Source organism: Rhinoraja longicauda, chromosome 17 (assembly GCF_053455715.1).
Source record: "Rhinoraja longicauda isolate Sanriku21f chromosome 17, sRhiLon1.1, whole genome shotgun sequence".
Classification (NCBI taxonomy): domain Eukaryota; kingdom Metazoa; phylum Chordata; class Chondrichthyes; order Rajiformes; family Arhynchobatidae; genus Rhinoraja; species Rhinoraja longicauda.
Genome location: NC_135969.1, coordinates 20169289 through 20194475, shown reverse-complemented (window position 1 = coordinate 20194475; position 25187 = coordinate 20169289). Strand labels below are relative to the sequence as shown.

The 25187-nt window shown below is 44.8% G+C and overlaps 1 protein-coding gene across 1 annotated transcript in view; it reads right to left on the bottom strand.

Annotated features, from left to right (window-relative positions):
* Window positions 1–3992: 3992 nt before the first annotated feature.
* LOC144601817 (thioredoxin reductase 1, cytoplasmic-like) overlaps window positions 3993–25187 on the bottom strand; it is a 51766-nt gene continuing 30571 nt past the window's right edge. Inside the window, exons 13-17 of the mRNA XM_078414265.1 lie at window positions 14378–14534; window positions 11887–11994; window positions 9505–9600; window positions 6808–6942; window positions 3993–6177 (exon numbers count right to left, since the gene is read on the bottom strand). Of these exons, the coding sequence (XP_078270391.1) occupies window positions 6112–6177; window positions 6808–6942; window positions 9505–9600; window positions 11887–11994; window positions 14378–14534 (562 nt within the window). The 3' untranslated portion in view covers window positions 3993–6111. The remainder of the gene's footprint in view (window positions 6178–6807; window positions 6943–9504; window positions 9601–11886; window positions 11995–14377; window positions 14535–25187) is intronic.

Below are 25187 nucleotides of genomic sequence, written 5' to 3'. Positions count from 1 at the left end.
AGACAGCACACGAGGTCAGGAGTGAACTTGGGTCTCTGGTGCTGTAAGGCACCAACTCTACCGCTGCGTCACTGTGCCACCCCTTGCAAGAAGGGACCAGGATAGACAATAGACAATAGGTGCAGGAGGAGGCCAGCACCGCCATTCAATGTGATCATGGCTGATCATTCTCAATCAGTACCCCGTTCCTGCCTTCTCCCCATACCCCCTGACTCCACTATCCTTAAGAGCTCTATCTAGCTCTCTCTTGAATGCATTCAGAGAATTGGCCTCCACTGCCTTCTGAGGCAGAGAATTCCACTTCGGAAACTTGGGACATTTCCAGAGGGGGAACCAACAGGGGCAATTGGCAAATGACAATTGGTTGGTGCAGGTTAGGACAGCATTGTTTTACTCCAGTACATTGTGTCTTATCTTTTGTGTAAACCATATCTGCAGTTCCTTGTTTTCTACAGCCCAGGTAACATTGTAGTTTAAGGCACACTTTGAGGTTATGGCTATTAAGAGTCAGGAGGCATATTGATGAAAAGGTTCACAGTGGGGATGAGGATGCCATGTTTAGGGGTTCATGATGAGAAATTGGGGCGTCATTCAGATTTATGAGGTCCCTATTAGGAAATCCTTCTTGATCACCACACCATCACTAATGGTCTTCCCTTGAGATAATGAAATAAGATTTCTCTCGTCCTGGAATAAACCTTCCTCCTCGCCCTTCCAAGGCTACCTGGGCCTCTTCTCTCTGAAAACAACCAACCCTTCATCCCAACAGACTCACTTTCAGGGTTCCGTTCCCTGTAACAAAATCAAAGTCCTTAGGCTTTCCTGGAGTTGGACGGTCGGTCGCTCGGCGCCGCCTGCCTGCGAACAGTGGCGTTATAAAAAACCCAGTTTGAACGAAAATAAACCAGCAGCCTCAAAGGGATTGTCAGCCATTCTGCCCGTCAATTACTGCCCTCCGACACATAATACACTCACGGAGGCGGACACACCAGGAACTGCAGATGCTGGTATCTTGAGCAAGACACAAAGTGCTGGAGGAACTCAGCGGGTCAGGCAGCATCTGGGGATGGAATGGTCAGTGGACGTTTCGTGTCGGGACTTTTCTTCAGACTGAAACGTCACCTATCCATGTTCTCCTGAGATGCTGCCTGGCCCGCTGACTTACTCCAGCACGTTGTACCTTTTCTTTTTGTAAACCAACACCTGCAGTTCCTTGGCTTGTATTCACACTGGGACAGGGACACCAAGAAATACAGATGCTGGAATCTTGAGCATTCCTTGCCTGGCCCGCTGAGTTCCTCCAGTAAGTACTTTGTTTTGTTTTGCTGAGCGAAATGGAGTAACGGGGTGTTGGATCACGCACCAACTGACCCAAAAAGGGTGAGATTAACCCGGCCTTAAGAAGTTTCCAGTTGTAACTTTGCAAGGTGCAAACGTGTCCCACCTTTGGTAACTGCAACACGATGTAAACCAATTGCAGAATGTTGAAAATCTAAAATAAAAGCAGGAACACAGCCTCCGTTACTCTCTCCCCTGTTGAGTGAATGTACCGCTCCCTGCCCCGCCCTGGACACACACGCACACCTGTAAGATGGTTTTCGATTGCAGCATGTAGATTTCCCTTTAAAACCCCACTCTCCTTTCAGAACATTAAATCTACTTTTATCACCTGACTAGCCAGAACGTTCTGGAACAAACGTTTAAAAACTCAATTCCCTGCTTCTTCTCCTCCTCCTGTACAGCACGGAAATAGGCTCTACAACCCACCTTGCCCATGCCTATCAAGTTGGCATAATGGGCCAGTCCCATTTCAAGAGGCGATGGTTATATTTCGTACGTCCCGAAATGGAACAATGAAATTCTTACTTGCGGCAGCACATAAAGATGTGAATATAGGCCAATTTCTATCTTAACACTTCCTACCCACATAGACACAAAAAGCTGGAGTAACTCAGCGGGACAGGGGGCATCTCTGGGGAGAAGGAATAGGTGACTCTTAGAGCCAAGATCCTTATTCAGCCCTTGCATTCGTTGTTCTTTATAACTGGTGGAGATGTGCCAGAACAGAGCCTGAAAGACATTCTATGAACCCAGAGAGGTGGGCTGGAGAGGCCTTGCAGGATGCTCACTCTGAAAGAGGGGAAGAGAAGAGAAATTGAACAGGGTATGAGTGGTATTTGATTATGTTGGCTGCTTTCCCGAAATGTGGATGAGTCGGCAGTGGGGAGACTGGTCTGTGATGGACTGGGCTACATTCATAAGTCTCTGCAATTTCTTGTGGTCTTAGGCAGAGCAATTTCCATATCAAGTCGTGATACACCCCAATGGGGTGCTGCATCTGCAGAAACTTGCAGGTAGGCTGGTGCACCTTACAGGAATCAGAGTTTAAAAATTGTCTGACATGCTGAGTGTTTGCAACACGTTTCATTTTGATATTTCCAGCATCTGCAGCTTTTGAATTTAATTCAAAAGCTAATTTATTCTTTTAAAGCCCCTCAGTTTGTCTTCTTTCATGTCCATCATCTGTTTCAAATGTTACATCACTGTCATCGACCGTCCTGCAGCAATCAGTGGGAGCCATCACTTGTACAATAGATGATGGTGCTAGCAGAATTAGCTCAGGACACTTCTGCTGTGGGGCTCCTCAGTTTGTAAATAGGGCTTTTTACATGTGTGAACCAAGTGGGTGAGGGAAATTTGCTGTTGGGCCTAGCCAAGCCCCCCCCCTCTCCTCTCCTCTCGGCCTTATGCCCGTGCGTCTCTGGAGAGGGAGCACACTGTCTACTGCCACCATGGCCAATTTCAAGGACTTCTGGGCACTGCAGGGGCCCCGAGTGCATCTTATCTTAGAGTAAAACATTTTGCTTTGATACATATATGCACATTTGCTTTTTCGATTAACCTCACTTTAGAATAGTGTTTTGAGTTGTCTTTGTATCTGTAAATAAACTTACTTTTTTTAAACAAGTGGGGTGGGGGAGAGAAATCTCAGTAGAATTAGTGTTCAAATGAACAGCTAAATTACCAAGGCACAAAGGCTCCAGAAGCATGGAGAGTATGGACGGTGGGCCAGAAGGTCTAGTTCTAAACTGTACATCTGAGATCCAGAAGCCAGAGAATTCTCCGGGGCAGCACAGTGGCATAGCAGGTAGTGCTGCTACCTAACAGCACCAGACCACCGGAGACCCGACCTTTGTTTTCTGTGTCGTGTCTCCGTTCCCGCTGCGGCCTACCACCGGCCATGCACCTGGAGCTGGCAACCTCCGACTGGGACCACCTGGGCTCTGGTTAGCAGAGCCCGCGGCCCGGACTCACCACTTGCGGCGCTGGCTGCCTTCGGAGGCTGCGGGAGCGGCTGCGACTCGTCTCCGGCGCGGGCCGCCGGAAGCCCGCAGGCCCCTAGGTGGGGGCTGACATCGGGAGCTCTGGCATGGAATAGGCCGCAGGATTTTCTCCGCCCGGCGGGGGCTTCAATGTCGGGAGCCATGACCGCCCCGACATAGCAACTCCAACAGCCTGACCACAGGAGAAGACGGCAGGGAAGAGAAAAGACATTCTGGCCTTCCATCACAGTGAGGAGGTGACTGGAGGAGATTCACTGTGATGGATGTTTCTTTTGTTTGGTGTTAGTTTATGATTGTATGTGTTATTGCATTTTTATTGATTATTCTTATTGGTCTTATTGTTGAACTGCGGGTAATTTTTCATTTCACTACACATTTATGTGTATGTGACAAATAAATGACTATTGGCTATTGATATCAGAAATTGTGTGAACGGGTGACCGGTGGTCAGCGTAGACTTGGTGGGCTCAAGGGCTTGTTTCCAGGCTGTATCTCTAAACTCTCTTCAACAAACACAGAGTTATGATCTGTATGGAATGCTAGACCAAGAATGAGGTTCCACAAAGTAATTTTTATTGTTTATTGCAAGATTAATCAACTGTAAAAGTAGGCAGACACAGAGACTGCTGGAACGTTGAGCAAACACAAAGTGCAGAGTAACTCAGCTGGTCAGGCAGCATCTGTGGAAGGAATGGATGGATGATGGTTTCATTGGGGTTCTTTCTTCAGATAAGATTAGGTGGCTGAAGGCATGGATCCGGTAGAGGAGAGGTCCATTTGCAAGTGAGGTAAAGTGAGGCCTGGAGCTGCAGGAGCGACTGACAAGGAGCCAGATGGTACTGGCAGAGAGTGTAGGGCTTGGAGGGAGAGTTGTTGCGAGAAGCAGTAGATGGAATATTGGTACCTTAGAACTTGGTTGGGCCCAAATTGCAAGTCCTGGAAATCAAGATGGAGGCAAGTTGCAGAGGGGTTATGTTTCATTTGCACATGGAGGCCACATCTTCAGAACAGAATAGTAGACATGTTTCTACATGTAGAAAGGTATTTAGTTCTGGTCTCTTTATTTGAGGATGTTAAAATAACTCAAGACAGAAGAGGTAAAAATGTTTAGTCAAAGGGTTGCAATTCACAAATCAAGGGCTAATGCTGAATATTTAAGGCCGAGGTGGAGAGATATTTGTTATGCAAGGAAGTTGAAAGCTCCCCACAAGTGGACAAATTGCAAAGTTGAGAATTCAATCAGATCAGCCACAACCATATTAAACTTTGGAGCATGCTTAAGGGTCCAAGTGCCATATTCCTGTTTGCAATTCAAATGTTTTTGTGAGTAGCGTTGAACTGGATACAAATTTTAAAGATTCTTAGCAAAGATTTAAGTACAGTTGTGAAAGCCACCACTTTCAACGGAACAGCAACACCAAAGGGAAATGCATTTACAACCCCAATGAAGTCTGGTTGCCTCATCAGATCCTTGCACACCATCAAGTTTGATATAGATTTTTATTAAAAGTATTTTGGATAACAAACTTTGTTTACAATAGAAATGTTTCAGTTAGTGCTGCTTAGAGGCGGGATACATCAGACATTGCAAACCAAAAATTCTAATCAGACAAGCACCAGTGATAAATAAATGCAAATAGAATATCATTCCAATTAAGTATCCAAGCACCCCCGTGCTTACCCTCAAACATACAAGGCCACAAACAATGTGAAAGTGCATGCTTTATACCCAACCTCAGTATGCAGATGTTCAAAATTAAAATTCAGCATAAAAGGCGAGTCGCCACTTCAATTGGTCACAATGAGGACTACATCAATAGTTTTAAAACTGCCTGGTTCCAAAAGAAACAATCTATGAGAAGAGCTCAAGATAGAACTAAACCAACACTTCAACACAAATAACACAAAGACAAAAAAAATGAGGACATCCACTTTAACAGAAACTTTCTGGAGAAACACAAGCTTTGAATGCAATTATCTGCAAAAATAATTTACTAGATGCACACATTCCAACTCATTTTTAAAAGAACACAAAGTTTGGTTGGAAGTTCCTTACGCCCATTAAACTTTGCTAAGATTCAAAAGTTTGAGTAGTAAAGTGTAGACAGTAATGAACAAGGCAGCTCCTCACATTAAAAAAAATCAAACATATGCTTCCTGAATCATAATCAGTATATTTTTTGATAAAATATCAAAATTGGAGAGTGGTTAATCAAACGTAGCATATTCCTTTACAGACAAATTCTTGACTTTAAAAAAAAACTTAAGTACAATGATGCTAGACCATACAAAGAAAAATATTCATTTCACCCCCTTCAGCAGCCCAACGTACATTTAAGGAACAATAAACAGTAATATCACCGGGAGAGACTTTAGGTACTGGACCTAGTACAGAAAAGGAAGCACAATCATCTGAATGGATATAGAGGTTCCAGATTCTGCTCGGTAGTCATCCGTCATGGCCTACCTGATAACAGGGTCAAAGCCAAAACTTCATGGAGGCACCACTTGTTACATCAATGCCCTTCCAAGCAGAACTAAGATAAAGTTCAAACCAGGGTTCATCCCACTGTTGCTCTGCATGCCCGCTGCATGTGTGATCCTCTGCTGCGACACCTCAAGACACTGCAACAAGGAAATCCGTTTCACGGTTCCTGCTGCGATTTGTGTTGGTTTTACCTGAGTGGAAGCAAGATGCAAGTTGAGCCGGCCTTACAGCAGCACAAATGCAAGCAAGGCAGCAGCGTTACAACAGCAGGGCTTAACCTCAGCAGCCTCCTCTCTTCGAAATGTCCACACCTGATCGTTTTGTTATTTCCATAGTTGTGAACACCTACAGATAAAACAAAACAATTAGTAAATTGAGAAAGGATCAAGAATCACTTGCAAAAAGTTTAATCATTAAATTTACAAGAAATGAGATTCAAATCATTGATCTGTCCTATATGTCCAGATATGGATAGGAAGGATTTAGAGGGCCAGGGGCCAAATGCACGCAAATGGGACTGGCCCAGAATGCCAATTTGCTCTCCATGCGACAGGTTTGGCTGAAGGGCCTGTTTCTGTGCCGTCTGACTCTATGGAAACGTACCAGAGGGCTATTTGAGGAGGCGTCAAATATAAAGGACACGCATATTGTTGAGCACATACCAAGAATTTTCCATGGTCAGTTACTATCAGGGCCGAGTTGATTCGCTAATCAGCCACACTTGCCATTAAGCAAGAAACAAGGACTCCAATTGGGAAAATTCCAATGCAACCTTGTGTTAGAACCGTGCTAATGTTTGTATCCTATAATTAAATGAAAATAGCACTCACACAACATGAGCATATGGGCACAATGAATCTGCATCCAGAAAATTTAAGTTCTGCCATTTTCCAAATGCCCTTTTTTGCAGGATAGAATAAGGGGAAAAGAGAAAAGTAGAAGAAAAAGAACAAAGCATGAACTAGTAAGTCTTACTTCAGCACAGGTTGGATGAATACCGATCACACTGTTGAGCTGCTCTTTGGTTATGCCACACTTCATCGCCGCACCATAACCTTGAGTGATTTCACCGGCATTCGGACCGAGAACATGGAACCCCACCACCTTATTCTGTAACCAGAAGCAAAGTCAATTTGAGCATACTAAAGATGCACGACACATTTGTTTCTTCAACTTATTTTTTAAAAGGACTGCATTCACCATCTTCATCCAGCATAAAACTGGTTGTATCATTTCCACATCTTAATTTTAAATGAGACGCGGGTCAATAAATTGATAAGCCTTTAGAAACCCAAGTAAAATACAGAATACAGAAGATACAGTAAAAAATCCCAATAAAATGAGCAGTATTAAATAACTAGTATCCAACTGCTGCTACAGGATAACACACAAGCCAACAAATTTAATTGCTGTCAAATATTAATTTAGTTGAAATATAGCATGGCAATGGAACCTTCGGGCCACCAAGTCCATGCCGACCATTCATATCATATCATATCATATATATACAGCCGGAAACAGGCCTTTTCGGCCCTCCAAGTCCGTGCCGCCCAGTGATCCCCGTACATTAACACTATCCTACACCCACTAGGGACAATTTTTTTTTTACATTTACCCAGCCAATTAACCTACATACCTGTACGTCTTTGGAGTGTGGGAGGAAACCGAAGATCTCGGAGAAAACCCACGCAGGTCACGGGGAGAACGTACAAACTCCTTACAGTGCAGCACCCGTAGTCAGGATCGAACCTGAGTCTCCGGCGCTGCATTCGCTGTAAAGCAGCAACTCTACCGCTGCGCTACCGTGATCACCCATTTTCATTAGTTCTGTGTTATCCCACTTTCTCCTACACACTAGGGGCAATTTACAAAGGGCCAATTAACCTACAGACCAGCATGTCTTTGGGATGTGGGAGAAACCAGAGGAAACCCACACAGTTACAGGAAGAACATGCATACTGCATACAGACCGCACTAGAGGTCAGGATCAAACCTTGGTCTCTGGCTCCACTGTGCACTGTGCTAGGCTTTATTGGTGGAAAGAAAGAGTTAACATTTCCAAGGTGATAACTCTTAATTAGAATACATTTCAGATTTCCAGTATTTACTGTCCTTTTGTTCTGTTTACATTAATGTTTTAATCACAGATTAATCCAGGTGGTATCTCGTGTTCCCTTTGCAATTAATCACAATTTCATAAAGACCTATAGCTGCTGTAACACAGATGGGCCTTGCTCTGTTCCCACATTTAATGCTTGCGTCACACCCCGAGCCAACAGATAAGCAGAAAGTAGCCAGGAACCTTCCACCGATCTTTTCAGTGAAAGACCCCAAGTTAAATAACTAAGTTGAAAGGTTGTCGATGAGGATCAGATTGGGTGAAACCACACAGAAAGTCTTAGCTTTCTTAGTTTTCAGGGATATAATGTTTAGGCTCTCTAAGGCGCTGGTAAGACTACATTGGGAATATTGTGAGCAATTTTGGGAACCATACCCGAGGATGTGCTGGCTCTGGAGAGGGTCCAGAGGAGGTTTACAAGAATGACCCCAGAAATTAGTAGGTTAACCTATGATGAGCATTTGTCAGCACTGGGCCTGGAGTTTAGAAGAATAAGCAGGGACCTAATTGAAACACACAGAACAGTGAAAGGCTTGGATAGAGTGGATGTGGAGAGGATGCTTCCACTAGTGGGAGAGTCTAGGACTAGAGGTCATAGCCTCAGAATTAAAAGACTTTTTTTAGGAAGGAGATTTGGACCTTATGACCTTATGAGCTCAGATTGGAGAGGCAATTACTATCCACAAAATAATAGTGCAGTTGATACCATCTTGGCAGAACTCGCACATAACCATCCCCAGCAACATCTATATACTAAAACTCTTGTTGTTTGTTTGTTTGTTTGTTCCTGAACTACAGCCAAAATGGTACACGATAGCACGACAATTTTAGGCCCACCTTACTCACCGCCGTCCCTTTGGTGCTAATGGAAGAAGTTTCATTGAAATCGGTGTTTTATATTAAAAGTTATTCACATTTTAAAGTTTAAATCTATCTCTTAGGGAGGGAGGGGAGAGGGAGGATGAAGGGGGTTGAGGGGGATGGTGGGGGGGGGGGAGAGGGGAAAGGGGGTGGAGGGAAGGAGGGGGGGATAAGGGGGGGTTTAGGGGGATGGTGGGGGTGGAGGGGAAGAGGGGGTGGAGGCATGGAGGGAGGGAGGGAGGGGGGAGGGAGGGAGGGGGGAAGGGAGGAGGGGGGAGGAGGGGAGGGAGGAGGGGAAGGGGTAGAGGGAGGGAGAGGGAGGAGGCAGGGAAGGGAAGGGGGGGAGGGAGAAGGGGGGGGGGGGGGGAAGAGGGTGCTGCACCAATGCAGGAGAGGTTTGGTCTAGTTCCTGCTAAATTCTGTCCTGAACAATGTTATGGTCTGAAGAAGGGTCTCAACCCAAAAAGTCACCCATTCCTTCTCTCCAGAGATGCTGCCTGACCAACTGAATTATTCCAGCATTTTGTGTCTACCTTCGATTTAAACCAGCATCTGCAGTTTTCTTTCCCACAACAATGCTATGGGAACTACATGTGAAGAACAAAGGAGCAACTGTTCTGGTTAAAGAGCCTAAAGCAAATGCCATAAATTCTCCCATATTCTGGAGAATGTCAGCTATTAAAAGTACTTACATTTTCCAGCTTCGAGCAAATCACCTTACCATAGCAAACATTCTTATCTCTTCCTAAAATGACCCATTCCAATGGCAAGAAGAAGCTATGGTACACCTGAAATGTGGAAAAAGTAGATATAGACGACATGTAAACAGGAAACAGTAATTCTCCAACTTATCTGCATTTAATACCCGACCTGTTTAAATGCCACATTTTGCATAAAGCAGCAATAGATAAAATTCCGCGATCCCTCAGTGATATTATCTACATCCAGAGTTGAAATTTGCGTATTTCTTAATAATACCGAACTATTCTTTACTTGCACTGTTGCAGATTGTACCATTCTGCTATTTTGCACTCATTTGGTCCCGACCCGAACGTTGCCCATCCATTCCCTCCGAGATGCTGCCTGACTCATTGAGTTTCTCCAGCACTTTGTTTTGCTCAAGACTCCAACATCTGCAGCTTCATTGCCGTATCTATCATTATTATGTACACTGTTTATTCTGTTAGCTTCATGCAAACAAGGAACTTGTTTAAGAAACGAACAACTCTGCACTGCAGCAGGAGGGCAAGAGAATCTTTCTGGCAGTCAGCATGATCTCTGCTCACAACTCCTCTCTCTTCTCCCCCTAGGGGATACAGCCTCTGCCATCAATCCATATTGTTGTCAAGAATCTCCCCACACATTCTCTTACCGACAAAATTAACAAGACTAGCCAACCATTTGAACCATCGACCAAATACAACACCAGTGAAGAGCATGTCCCAAAAGATATCTTGTATATTGACAGACAAATACACACAAATCGTAGGAAACACGGGTGACATCTCTTTCACACAATATCCACCAACACACTACTAAAAGGAAAAATTCTACATACATTTTAACTCCTTTTCACCAGATAAAAGTTCATCAAAATTCATACTGGGCTAGATGTCCAACAGATCCAACTCTAGGCTGCAATTTATTGGAGCTCAAGAGTACAACAATAACACCAGAAGGAAACAATAACTAAATTCCCTTCCTGTTCAACAGTGTTTTCAATGCAAATTCAAAGCACAGGTCTTTTCAGGATGGAATATCATTGGAAAACCTTCATGCATTTGCTCTATGGCACACAAATATTTTCCAACTGTAGGTCATGACATTAAGAATTACATTCTTACCCAGTTACAACCACCAACTGAAACAGCATTGAACATCAAACGTCCATACTGGGCCATTATGGACTCCACCCTTCTGGAGGTATTCTGTTGTCAGCCCTGTTTTGTTCTGGCCTTCACTATCTTTTAGTCTGAAGAAGGGGGTTCCAACCTGAAACATCACATATTCCTTTTCTATAGAGATGCTGCTTGACCCGCTGCTTTACTCCAGCATTTTGTGTCTATCTTCAGTATAAACCAGCATCTGTAGTTCCTTCCTACTTATTTTGTTTTCTCCAAAGCACAAGCTCCTCAAGGAATGCCTACTTGAAGGAACTCTCTGTCATTAGCATATCTTCCATAGCCAACAATGGGCCATTAGGGACTCGACCCTTCCTGAGGTCATCTGTTGCCAGCTGTTTTGTTCTGGCCTATATCTTTCAATCTGAAAGGTTACGACTCGAAACATCACCTATTCCATTTCTCCAGAGATATGGCCTAACATGTATTTACCCCAGCATTTTACGTCTGTCTTCAGCATCAAGCATTGCCAGCTTAAATGGAAAGATTTGCACCACTCGTATCAACTATAATTGTTTCAAAGTGTCCAAACACCTTCTTTTGATGCTTTAAGCCACCATCATTGTATCCCTCACATCAACTCCGAGGGTTAGTGGCCTGTAATATATTCAGAAACCCCATATATACCAGCTAAAGAACAAGGCAGATATATTATAAGAAAATAACTGCAGATGCTGGTACAAATCGATTTATTCACAAAATGCTGGAGTAACTCAGCAGGTCAGGCAGCATCTCGGGAGAGAAGGAATGGGTTTCTTCTCTCCCGAGATGCTGCCTGACCTGCTGAGTTACTCCAGCATTTTGTGAATAAGGCAGATATATTACTCACTTACCTTCTCTCCAAAAGCTATCCCATAACAAAGGATGAGCGCTATAGGCTTTCAGAATACACTGACTACTTTTAGAAACCATTGAAAGGTCAGCCTTGCAGAAGCTGGGCTAAAGTTCCAAGACTGGATGTGAGCCGAATGAAGTTGTTAGAAGAGCAACCAAACATCCCACTGTTCAGGATTTGGTGTGAACAATTACAGCTGCAAGGAGTATATAATGTTGGCTCAAATTTTAACTGGTTCTATCTTTTAAGTAGCAGTATAGAGCAAGACACCAAGTTCGTCACAAAAGAGCCCATGAGAAAATGAATCAATTTAACTCAGAAATGAACTGGGTTCCTACCTCGATTTGAGATTCTCCATAAAGTGTTTTAGCGCTTTCCTCAGATAGCCCGCAACATCCATACTCCAAAGGTGTAAAGACCGTTGTGCATACATTGATATAGTCACACTGAAAAGGAATAAGCAGAATTGATGCACTACACGCCACAATTCAGTTTAATTCTAGTTAAATATTAAGAGTAATAAGATGATAATAAGTTACATGGATATGCAGGGAATCAGGGCATATGGATCATGTGCAGGTGTAGGAGATTAGTTTAACCTAACATCATGTTCAACATGATCATTGTGGGACGAAGGTCTGGTTCCTGTGCTTTATTATTCCATTTTCCAAGTTGTAATTTTGCCGATATCTACAATAATCTGCTAACAAAATATTTAGAAGTCCCACAAGGTAATATTTGTCGTGCTTTGCTTCAAGTCACTGGAGCCAAGTCTGAAGAAGGGTCCAGACCTGAAACATCATCTGTCCATTTCTGTGCACAGCTACTGCTAAACCCGCTGAGTTCCTCCAGCACTTTTTTCCACACAAGATTCCAGTATCTGCAGTCTCAGGCCCCCAGCTTCCATGCTCCCTTTCATCTTAACTGCTTCACTGGAATATTTACTATACTATGTAACACCCCAAAAAAGTGAATTAAGAGTTGAGCTATGCATAGAAATTCTCCTTGCTCCCGCCAGCACAAGGAACAGAACCTCGAAAGCACACACCACCAACAGCTTCTTCCAATCTGATATTAGGCTTCTGAACAGTCCTTTCATAAGCTAGAGTACTGCCCAATGCACCTCCATCCCACTGAGGACATTGGTCTCTGGAACTGGTGCGCTACAATGCTGAGAACTATATTCTGCACTCTATCTTCCCCTTTGCTCTACCTATTTTACTTGAGTTTGAACTGATTGCATCTATGTTTGGATAGACACAAAATGCTGGTGTAACTCAGCTAGCATCTCTGGAGAGAAGGAATGGTTGATGTTTAGAGTCGAGACCCTTCTTCAGACTGTGTCATTGTCTGTGTAATACCACTAAGTGATACCACCATTGTGCCATTATGTCTGGTATAGGTGATGTGTTTGGATAGCATACAAAACAATACTTTTCACTGTGACAGTAATAAACGTAAATCTAACATCTAATAGTCTAGAAAAACTGTCAAACCAAAGCTCTGAGCAATGGATTATCCAGTGTTTACTGATAATGCATTTATATTAACTATTTATAGTTTGTTTGGAAAAAGCCCCCAGGATTTAACTTTAAAAGAGCTTACCAAATTGGTACCTTCACCCCATACTGCCTCTGCCCCCTCCCACAAACAGTGGCCCAAGGGCTATAACTCAATTCACTGGCGCCTCATCCAGACCAATGGCAGTCTGGTGATGTGCCAGAGGTAAAGTTTAATTTGTTCCATTGCATTCACAGTCCAAAGTCGTGCATTTCCAGTATTAGTGGAATCTCCTTTGCCTCCCCACTCCTACACATCACCGGCACCAACATGTAGTTTACCCATCACAGGCAGCATCTACCGCCATGCTCTTGAATTTCCTCACAAACCTCACCAATTCTCTTTCACACAATGCCATTTAAAAAATACTCGTGTTCACTAGAAATTGTTCATCAAAACGTTGATATTATGATATCTGCTTCTGAGAAATGTTGTGGATTTTGCAAAGTATAAATATAGATCATCAACCATGTATCACTGGACTAGGAACTGTTCTTGACTCGCTTTTCCTTCTGTCCCAAGATTCAAATTTAAATTGACTGAAAGATAGTGTGGAAATAGGCCCTTTGGTCCACCAAGATCGACCACACATTCACACCGGTTCTATGATATCCCACATTTGCATCCACTCATTACACACTAGGGGCAATTTACAGAGACCAATTGACCTACAAACAAGCACATCTTTGGGAAGTGGGTGAAAGCAGAGCCCCCGAACGAAACAGTCACAGGGAAAAGGTGCAAACTCCACACAGACCGCATCCAAGGTCAGGATCGAACCCAGATCTCTGGCGCTGTAGGTCAGCAGTTCTGCCAACTGCACCAATGAGTTGCCCTCAAAGGCTTTTTATCACCAATACAGAAATTTATGGTTGAGGAAAAGAAGGTATCACAAAAGGCTGGAGTAACTCAGCGGATCAGGCAGCATCTCAGGAGAGGAGTAGGTGACGTTTCGGGTCGAGACCCTTCTTCAGACCCTTCTTGACCCAAAACCTCACCTATCACTTCTCTCCTGAGATGCTGCCTGGCCCACTGAGTTACTCCAGCCTTTTGTGATACCTGTGATTTGTACTAGCATCTGCAGTTATTTTCCTGCACACATGGTTGAGGAAAATATTCACCCACTGCGCCGATGCCTCCTTTCTCTCAGAATCTCAGGCTGATTGAGCTCAGAGACGAGAGGGTGAATGAGCATTGGGACAGCAGTGCAAAGTATGCAGACTCTGCATTGACCGCACAGGAACAACACAAATACAGCCAGCATCTTACCTTGAGTGAAGAACCCTTGAAGAGTCTGCGTGCCAGCAGCTTTCCAGCTTGAACAGCAACAGGGGTTAGTTCCAACTTGCCATCAATAACATCCCCAATAGCAAAAACGTGTGGCACATTGGTCCTTTCTTCACTGTCCACCAAGATTTTCCCATTTCTGACAACAAAAAAAAACTTAATATAACCAAACTTTCAGCTTTCAAAAACTAGATATGCCCAAAAATCTAAAAATACTGTACTTAAAAATCCTCATTCCTCAATTCCAAAATTAAAGAGATTTTAAAATATAAAACTTTAACAACAACTTAACAGATTGCAATTCATTTTTCAAAATCTTTGCTATAATTTATATGGTTAAGAATAATTACCCAGAAAGAAACACTCAATAAATTGCAACTAAATACAACAGCAGCTGCTCAAAGAAAAGCTCAACAGAAAATCACATGCTCTCAGCAGGTTCCTCCACTGTATTTTTTACTGTAGTAAAATTATGGGCAGACATCCACATAACAAATAAGATGGAACTTCCTGAGCAAAGGTCAGTACACAAAAACTGTTTTTATATTCACAAATCGTCCAAACGTTTCCTTGAAACAAGAGCATTCAATGGAAACATTTACAATTTAATGATTTCTTATATTTCTGTACATCCTTTTACTTCATGCACTGACTTTCTCCACACTCTCCTCCCCCCTCCCCCCCAACATCCCACCTCTCCCAAGATACACTCATCGCAAGGCAAACAAGGAGCCAGTAACAAACTGGAGGAACTGAGTGGCTCAGGCAATATTTGGGGGGGGGGGGGGGGGATGGACAGGAAACATTTTGGGTTGGGACCCTTCTTCAGAGTAGTGATGGGTTATCAGTCAGTCAATTTCCCTCCACAGATGCTGCCTGAGCTCCTTCAGCACTTTGTTTTTTGCTCAAGATTCCAACATCTGCAGTCTAAGCAATCAAGGACATTGAGATAGGAAAAGAGTTCATAAGCCAACTCCTGCACAATATGATCGATGAATAAAAGACTTGGGGAATGATAAAATGGTTACCTAACCTGTAGAGGTTCATGGGATATAAGAAAATAACTGCAGATGCTGGTACAAATCGATTTATTCACAAAATGCTGGAGTAACTCAGCAGGTCAGGCAGCATCTCGGGAGAGAAGGAATGGGTGACGTTTCGGGTCGAGACCCTTCTTCAGAGGTTCATGGGATGCTTGACTAAAGAAAATGTGGCTAAAATAATGTGTACTGCAAAAGGCAAGCCCAGACAGCTAAGTTGTTTGCAAAGATACCTGACTACAGGAAATGTGGCTAGTTGCATGCTGTGATAACGGCCGAAACTGCCACTCCCACCTTGCTGAAGGTAGGGGGGAAAACCGGAAAAAGAGAATTAGGGATTGGAAAGAGGAAGCCGAGAAAAGGTGGGAAGAGGCAAGAGACAAAATTTGGAGGAATAACGCATGTAGAAGAGGGATAGAGCTTAGAGATAAGGATGGGACACTGAAGGACTAGAAAGTGCTTCAGGCAGAATGTCAGTCGGCAGAGGAACAGGAAAAACGGGAGATTTATTTTGGCGCCAATAAGCAACAGGGAACTCAGCTGAAGCAATGGGTTACAAGAAAGGGAAAAATTAGGGTAGAAAAATCCTCCAGAGGACCCAAATCTGGCACGACGACCCCATTCGCTAGTGACGAGGAAGATGATGAGGTGGTGGTGAGACCACCTCCCTATGCCCCTCCCCAACCACAGCCTGATATTATATTTTTAAGAGCAGTGCCCTCACCGGGGGGACACACACACACACACACACACACAATCCCGTCTACCGGGGAAACGCGTGTGCCGACCAAGTCGCTAAAACAGCGGCTAGTCATTCAGGTAACCTGGTACCCCCAGGGGATATGATCTAAGCGAACAGACCAGTCCTGCCAGATATGGGTGAGGTGCAAAAATTACAGAGAGACGCCTACGATACCGAATACCACGTGTGGGAACGTGAGGGTTGTAACCGTGACTCAGACACGGCTCTTTGAATGAGCCCTCATGGACAAGCATGTGTACCTGATGCATTTTTGCCTGTGCTCCTCACTTACCTGCATTCTCTCACAGATGCGGGTAAGGAGGGAATGATAAGAATGGTAAAGGAAATGTGGTGGCATGCAAAAATTCGGCAAGAGGCACTGAAACTGGCCTCGGACTATAAAATCTGTCAAAAAACGAATCGGGGAAAACCAGTTAAAGCGCCCCCAGGGACAACGCCTATGCCATCATGTGCCTTTCAATGCCTACAAATTAATTTTATTGAAATGCCTCGGGTTACAAATATTGTTTGGTAACTCTAGACCTATTTAGTAGATGGACTGAAGCCTTGCCGACCATTAACAATACCGCCAAAATAACAGTCACCTTGTTGTTAAAGGAAGTTAATTCCAAGGTTTGGACTACCAGAAACCATCAGTTCTGATAATGGCCCACACTTACGACTGCAGTTAACAAAGAAATATGCAACCACTTTCGTATTAGACAGCAGTTTCACTGTACCCATCATCCACAGGCTGCAGGGATGGTTGAGAGGGCTAATGGTACATTAAAAAACAAATTGACCAAATTAATGGGTGAGACAGGACAGACATGGATCGAGGTATTACCACTGGCACCATTTGAGATAAGAGTCACTCCCCATAGTGCTACTAAGTTATCGCCAGCAGAAATTATCTATGGGAGACCTCTAAGGACCCCATGGGGAGCCGATACGTCCCACCTGGGAATTTTAGACCTCCACGCATTGAATGATGCCCAACAGCTAACTCAAATACTCTCCGTTTCACATTCACAGGTGAAGGACTTACAGAAGCCGCTGCCTGTTGTACCTTAGAGAATAAACTCTTTTATCAAACACATGTATGATTGTATGGTAATCGCACAGTATGCTACCTGAGAGCTAGATCAGTGAATTCTTTATTTGCCGCTAGCCCCACCAATAGGTCTTGGGATGACATTGTGGAAGAACACCCCCATGATGCCACTTGTAAGGGAATAAAGGGAACATTTGGAGTAGGAGGCTGGGGACACTGTTGGGACACTATCAATAGCACGATCATGGGTCAGTCATGAGACAAACTGATCTCACTGGTACCTGTTTGGGAGGTCGCAGACTCGAAGCTGTTTACAATGGATCGATTCTTGTAGGTCACGAACAATGAAAAGACCCTCACTGTCTGTGTACTGCTAATTACCTGTTCTGCTATAGAGGACATGGATGGGGTTGTGTAGTGGTCAATGTAACCAAGAACCACACGTGTGTAGAGCGGCACTGTATGCGGCGACACTGCGGTGTGAAAAATGGCTACTTGACATGTACCTGTCTGAACACAGTTTGTGTCCCTCTGGCAACATGAATACAAACTGTATTCATGTTACAAACAGTAACGGTGCTCATTTATTCAAAGGCAATGTGACCTTTTCCTTTCCTAAAGGAATTCCCCCATCTGCCCGGTTCCATCATGGCCTTGCTGTTAAGGTATCCACTTGTTGACATGCAAGACAGGGATATGTCTTTTTCTTTAACGGTACCTATACCACTACCACAAAACGGTCGCCTCCACACCTGGCTTTAGGAATCATCAGTCCCTTAACGGTCTCATGTCCCACACAAGCCCAAGTCCGCCGCCGACTAATAGCATGATCAGCTTCCATCAGTGAAGAATTTTGCAATGATTGGAAGACCCCAACACCCTGGGATCATCAGTTGGGTATGGCACAGCCGAGGTTATAGTCAATAAGACAATAGACAATAAGTGCAGGAGTAGGCCATTCGGCACCGAGCCAGCACCGCCATTCAATGTGATCATGGCTGATCATTCTCAATCAGTACCCTGTTCCTGCCTTCTCCCCATACCCCCTCACTCCGCTATCCTTAAGAGCTCTATCTAGCTCTCTCTTGAATGCATTCAGAGAATTGGCCCCAACTGCCTTCTGAGGCAGAGAATTCCACAGATTTACAACTCTCTGACTGAAAATGTTTTTCCTTATCTCCGTTCTAAATGGCCTACCCCTTATTCTTAAACTGTGGTCCCTTGTTCTGGACTCCCCCAACATTGGGAAGATGTTTCCTGCCTCTAACGTGGCCAACCCCTTAATAATCTTATATGTTTCGATAAGATCCCCTCTCATCCTTCTAAATTCCAGTGTGCACAAGCTTAGTCGCTCCAGTCTTTCAACATACAACAGTCCTGCCATTCCGGGAAATAATCTAGTAAACCTACGCTGTACGCCCTCAATAGCAAGAATATCCTTCCTCCAATTTGGAGACCAAAACTGCACAGTACGCCAGGTGCGGTCTCACTAGGGCCCTGTACAACTGCAGAAAGACCTCTTTGCTCCTATACTCAACTCCTCTTGTTATGAAGGCCAACATTCCATTGGCTTTCTTCACTGCCTGCTGTATCTGCATGCTTCCTTTCAGTGACTGATGCACTAGGACACCCAGATCACGTTGTACGTCCCCTTTTCCTAACTTGACACCATTCAGATAATAATCTGCCTTCCTATTCTTACCACCAAAGTGGATAACCTCACATTTATCCACATTAAACTGCATCTGCCATGCATCCGCCCACTCACACAACCTGTCCAAGTCACCCTGCAACCTCATAGCATCTTCCTCACAGTTCACACTTACACCCAGCTTAGTATCATCTGCAAATTTGCTAATGGTACTTTTAATCCCTTCATCCAAGTCATTAATATATATTGTAAATAGCTGCGGTCCCAGCACCGAGCCTTGCGGTACCCCACTAATCACTGCCTGCCATTCTGAAAGGGACCCATTTATCCCCACTCTTTGCTTTCTGTCTGTCAGCCAATTTTCTATCCATGTCAGTACCTTACCTCCAATACCATGTGCTCTAATTTTGCCCACTAATCTCCTATGTGGGACCTAGTCGAAGGCTTTCTGAAAGTCGAGGCATACCACATCCACTGGCTCTCCCCTATCAATTTTCCTAGTTACATTCTCAAAATTCCAGAAGATTAATCAAGCATGATTTCCCCTTCGTAAATCCATGCTGACTCGGAACGATCCTGTTACTGCTATCCAAATGCTCCGCAATTTTGTCTTTTATAATTGACTCCAGCATCTTCCCCACCACTGATGTCAGACTAACTGGTCTATAATTTCACGTTTTCTCGCTCCCTCCTTTCTTAAAATGTGGGATAACATTAGCTACCCTCCAATCCACAGGAACTGATCCTGAATCTATAGAACATTGGAAAATGATCACCAATGCGTCCACAATTTCTAGAACCATCTCCTTAAGTACCCTGGGATGCAGACCATCAGGCCCTGGGGCTTTATCAGCCTTCACTCCCATCAGTCTACCCAACACCATTTCCTGCTTAATGTGGATTTCCTTCAGTTCCTCTGTCACACTAGGAACTCTAGCCACTAGAACATCTGGGGAATCGTAAGAATAAGAATCGTAATTATTTAGTGTGCAGGCTAACCATCATCGACAACCAGACCTAGAGGCAGTAAACCATGAGCTGGCTGAGTTGTGCCTTTAAGCCAAGCAAATACGTTTTGCATTGGACTATATGACGGTGATGGCCGCGGGGCCTTCCATCGCCCGGGGGACTTTTCAGCGCCCGGTGCGGCTCGGCCGCGGGGACTTCCATCCCCTTGCGGGGACTGTGCGGGTCGGTCGGGGACGAGCTGTCTGTCCGTGGGCGTGGGGAAGAGAGTGGAAGTTTTGTTGCCTCCATCACAGTGAGGGGGTGTTTGGAGTCACTGTGATGGATGTTTGTGTTGGGGTCATGTGTCTTGTGTTCTTTTTTTTTTGTGTGTGACTGCAATGTAATTTTGTTTGGTACCTCGGTACCGAATGACAAATAAAGCTTTGTATTCCTTTGTATTCCTGTGTGTACAGTGATCAGACACAAGTGTATTACCAATTTTCATGATGAATTCTACAATATCACACATGCTGCTGACGAAATAAGAAGTTATTTGGCTAGTTTTGAACAAGGACCCAAGGGAGGGTGGTGCCTTTTACTTTGATGGGTGATCTGTGGGGTAATATTTTGCAATATGGTTCAAATGTTGTTTTAATCCTAATTGTCCTTTTGCTGGTTAGATTTATCTTATCATTAATGACCGCAGCTTGCAAGAATAGCCACTTGTAGTTATCATTTAAAATGATTATATATATATGTTCTTTTATTTGTCCCACACAGGGGAAATTTAGAGTGCTACAGTGCAGTGCAGTGGATAAAAGGGGGGAATGATAAAGTGGCTGCCTAGCCTTGCCTTTCGCAGAGGTTGATGGGATGCTTGACTAAAGAAAATGTGGCTAAAAGAATGTGTACTGCAAAAGGCAAGCCCGGACAGCTAACTTATTTGCAAAGGTACCTGATTTCAGGAAATGTGGCTAGTTGCAAGCTATGATAATGGCCAAAACTGCCTTCATGTCTAGTTACACGAATGTGCTAATTGCCTCTATTATGTACCTTCAACACTGGAAGTTGTGCTGCAAGTTGTGTTTGGCGTGCAGGGGGGACTCCTAAGGACCTTCTACAACACGGTGGTTGCATCAGCCATTTTCTATGGAGAGGTCTGCTGGAGCAGCAGCATCTCAGCGGCAGAGGGGAAGAGGCTTGACAAGCTGGTCAGAAGGCCAACTCTGTCTTGGGTTGCCCCTTCGACATAGTGCAGGCGGTGAGAGAGAGGAGGATGATAGCAAAGTTAACATCGCGGCTGGACAACGACTCCCACCCCATGCACGACACTGTCACTGCACTGAGTAACTCCTTCAGTGACAGACTCCTTCACCCCAAGTGCGTGGAAGAGAGAAATAGGAGGTCCTTCCTTCCCGCTGCTGTGAGACTGCACAACCAGCACTGCTCCCAGAAAACGAGTCAACAGTTACAGTTAAGGAATACACAGTAAACTGATGACAATTTATCGTTGTCTTACTTTTATTTATAATGAATGATCTCTTGCTATCCACTTTGCTGCTGTAACACTGTAAATTTCCCCAGTGTGGGACGAATAAAGGAATATATATATATATATATATATACACACACAAAGGTTTAGCTCAGAGAGCTAACTGTGAGCAGGTCTATTCCTTATATGGTAAAGACATCTTATCATGGACTCTGCATTGTCATCTCCATAATAAAATCTGTATCTTCCTAATTCCTTGAGTGGGTGCTCAGGACTGCCAAGTATAGTGATAGACAATAGGTGCAGGAGGAGGCCATTCGGCCCTTCGAGCCAGCACCGCCATTCAATGTGATCATGGCTGATCATTCTCAATCGGTACCCCGTTCCTGCCTTCTCCCCATACCCCCTGACTCCGCTATTCTTAAGAGCTCTATCTAGCTCTCTCTTGAATGCATTCAGAGAATTGGCCTCCACTGCCTTCTGAGGCAGAGAATTCCACTTGCTGCAGTTCTGCCAATCCCGCCTTGGTGAAAATAGGAAAGCTTTTTGTGCTTTAAATCGATTTGTTATGGTTGTCTGTTTGTTACAAGGTCCGAACTTGAACATGAACATGGGCATTATTGATAAGGCCAGCATTTAGTCCATCTCTAATTGCCCTGAAAGGTGTTGGTTGACCCTTTCCATAAACCACTGCAGGAAAAATTTCTGAATTTAGGCCAAACAATAACAAAAGAATGAAATGTATTTTCAAGACAGGATACTGTGTAACTGGAGAGAAAATATAGACAGAAACAAAGAAAATAGGCGAAGGAGTAGGCCATTCAGCCCTTTGAGCCAGCACCACCAGTTTAATATGATCATGGCTGCTCATCCAGAATCAGTACCCTATTCCTGCTTTCTGTCCATATCTGTTGATTCTGTTAGCCCCAAGAGCTATATTCAACTCTCTCTTGAATACATCCAGTGAATTGGCCTCCACTGCCTATTCACAAAATGCTGGAGTAACTCAGCAGGTCAGGCAGCATCTCGGGAGAGAAGGAATGGGTGACGTTTCGGGTCGAGACCCTTCTTCAGACTGATGTCGGGGGTGGGACAAAGGAAGGATATAGGTGGAGACAGGAAGATAGAGGGAGATCTGGGAAGGAGGAGGGGAAGGGAGGGACAGAGGAGCTATCTGAAGTTGGAGAAGTCGACGTTCATACCACCGGGCCGCAAACTGCCCAGGCGAAATATGAGGTGCTGCTCCTCCAATTTCCGGCGGGCCTCACTATGGCACTGGAGGAGGCCCATGACAGAGAGGTCAGACTGGGAATGGGAGGGGGAGTTGAAGTGCTGGGCCACCGGGAGATCAGTGGCGTTAATGCGGACCGAGCGCAGGTGTTCAGCGAAGCGATCGCCGAGCCTGCGCTTGGTTTCGCCGATATAGATGAGTTGACATCTAGAGCAGCGGATGCAATAGATGAGGTTGGAGGAGGTGCAGGTGAACCTCTGTCTCACCTGGAAAGAATGTTTGGGTCCTTTGATGGAGTTGAGGGGGGAGGTAAAGGGACAGGTGTTGCATCTCGTGCGGTTGCAAGGGAAAGTGCCCGGGGTTAGGGTGGTTTGGGTAGGAAGGGACGAGTGGACCAGGGAGTTGCGGAGGGAACGGTCTCTGCGGAATGCAGAGAGGGGAGGGGATGGGAAGATATGGCCAGTGGTGGGGTCCTGTTGTAGGTGACGGAAATGTTGGTGGATGATATGTTGGATCCGCTGGCTGGTGGGGTGGAAGGTGAGAACGAGGGGGATCCTGTCCTTGTTGCGAGTGGGGGGATGGGGAGCAAGAGCGGAGCTGCGGGATGTAGAAGAGACCCTAGTGAGAGCCTCATCTATAATGGAGGAGGGGAAGCCCCGTTTTCTGAAAAACGAGGACATCTCGGAAGCCCTAGTCTGAAACACCTCATCCCGGGCACAGATGCGGCGTAGACGGAGGAATTGGGAGTAGGGGATAGACTTTTTGCAGGGGACCGGGTGGGAAGAAGTGTAGTCCAGATAGCTGTGCGAGTCGGTGGGGTTGTAATAAATGTCCGTCACTAATTTTTCTCCTGTGATGGAGATGGTGAGGTCCAGAAACGGGAGGGAGATGTCAGAGATAGTCCAGGTATATTTAAGGGCAGGATGGAAATTGGAGGTGAAGTGTATAAAGTCAGTGAGTTCTGCATGGGTGCAAGAGGTAGCACCAATGCAGTCGTCGATGTAGCGGAGGTAGAGTTCGGGGATGGGGCCAGTGTACGTCTGGAACAGGGATTGTTCGACGTACCCGACAAAGAGGCAGGCGTAGCTAGGGCCCATGCGAGTGCCCATAGCTACGCCTCTGGTTTGGAGGAAGTGGGAGGAGTCAAAGGAGAAGTTGTTGAGGGTAAGAACCAGCTCTGCTAGGCGGAGGAGAGTGTTGGTCGATGGGGATTGGCTGGTTCTACGGTCGAGGAAGAAACGGAGGGCTTCGAGACCATCCTTATGGGGGATGGAAGTGTAGAGTGACTGGACATCCATGGTGAAAATGAGGGAGTGGGGGCCTGGGAACCGGAAGTTATCCAGGAGATGGAGAGCGTGTGAGGTGTCTTCTGTGGCAGAGAATTCCACAGATTTACAACTCTCTGGGTGAAAAAGTTTTTCCTCGTCTGAGTCCTAAATGCCCCTTTTCTTAAACTGTTGACTCCTGGTTCTGGACGCCCCCAACATCGGGAACATTTTTCTTGCATCTAGCCTGTCCAATCCCTTAATAATTGTATGTTTCCATAAGATACCCTCTCATCCTTTTAAATTCCGTATACTAATAACATTTAAGTAATTTTGCACATTAATTGATAATCAGCCCAAAAAGATGGTAATTGGCTTTTCTGCTATGTTTTACATTTTAACCCTGTCTTAATTAATTTAGTTATAAAATCTTGCACTTAAATTTAATATTTACTCATTACAGTTCCACCACTGATTTTCTGGCACTCTTGGTTCCAGATCTTTGCTGGTTTATCCAGCAGGCCAAAGAAGTCAGCTATGGGAATAGATGTGCTGGCACTAGCTGGGCTGGAGTTCCAGAGCACTGGCCGCAGGTTGCAAATTGAACCCACCGATTGGCCATGGAAGTCCCGACGAGGTTGCGATTGGCTATCTTGCCCATCCTAGGTGCCACATTTTCAGGAAGACTGCCACGGCGCAGGGGATTTCCTGCGGAACCCCTAGCGACCTCTAGCGGAACCTAGTGTTCATTACAAGTATATACATTGTTTATTTTTTCTTTCTTTTTCTCGATCCGATTTCTCCGTTTATTTGGCAAAATGAAAAACGTGGAAACCATGCAAAAAGCGCGGAAAATGGATTTTAAAACCGCTGAAATCCGCGAAAATTTCACTTAGCTGTATACTCAAATCCTCTCGCTATGATGAAGGAGAATATGCCATTTGGTTTCATCACTGCCTGCTGTACCTGCAGGCTTACTTTCAGTGACTAATGTACAAGGACACCAAGGGCTCGTGGCACCTCCCCTTTTCCTAATCTGACACAATTCAAATAATCTGCCTTCTTGTTTTTGCCACCATAGTGGATAACCTCACATTTATCTACATTATACTGCACTGCCATGCATCTGCCCACTTACCCAACTTATCCAAGTCCCCCTGTAGCCTCATAGCACCTTCCTCGCAGCTCACACTGCCACCCAGCTTTGTGTCATCAGCAAACTTGAGACGTTACATTTAATTCCTTAGTCTACATCATTAATATATTGTAAATAACTGGGGTCCCAGCACTGAGCCTTGCGGCATCCCACTAATTACTGCCCGCCATTCTGAAAAGGACATGTTAATTCCTACTCTTTGCTTCCTGTCTG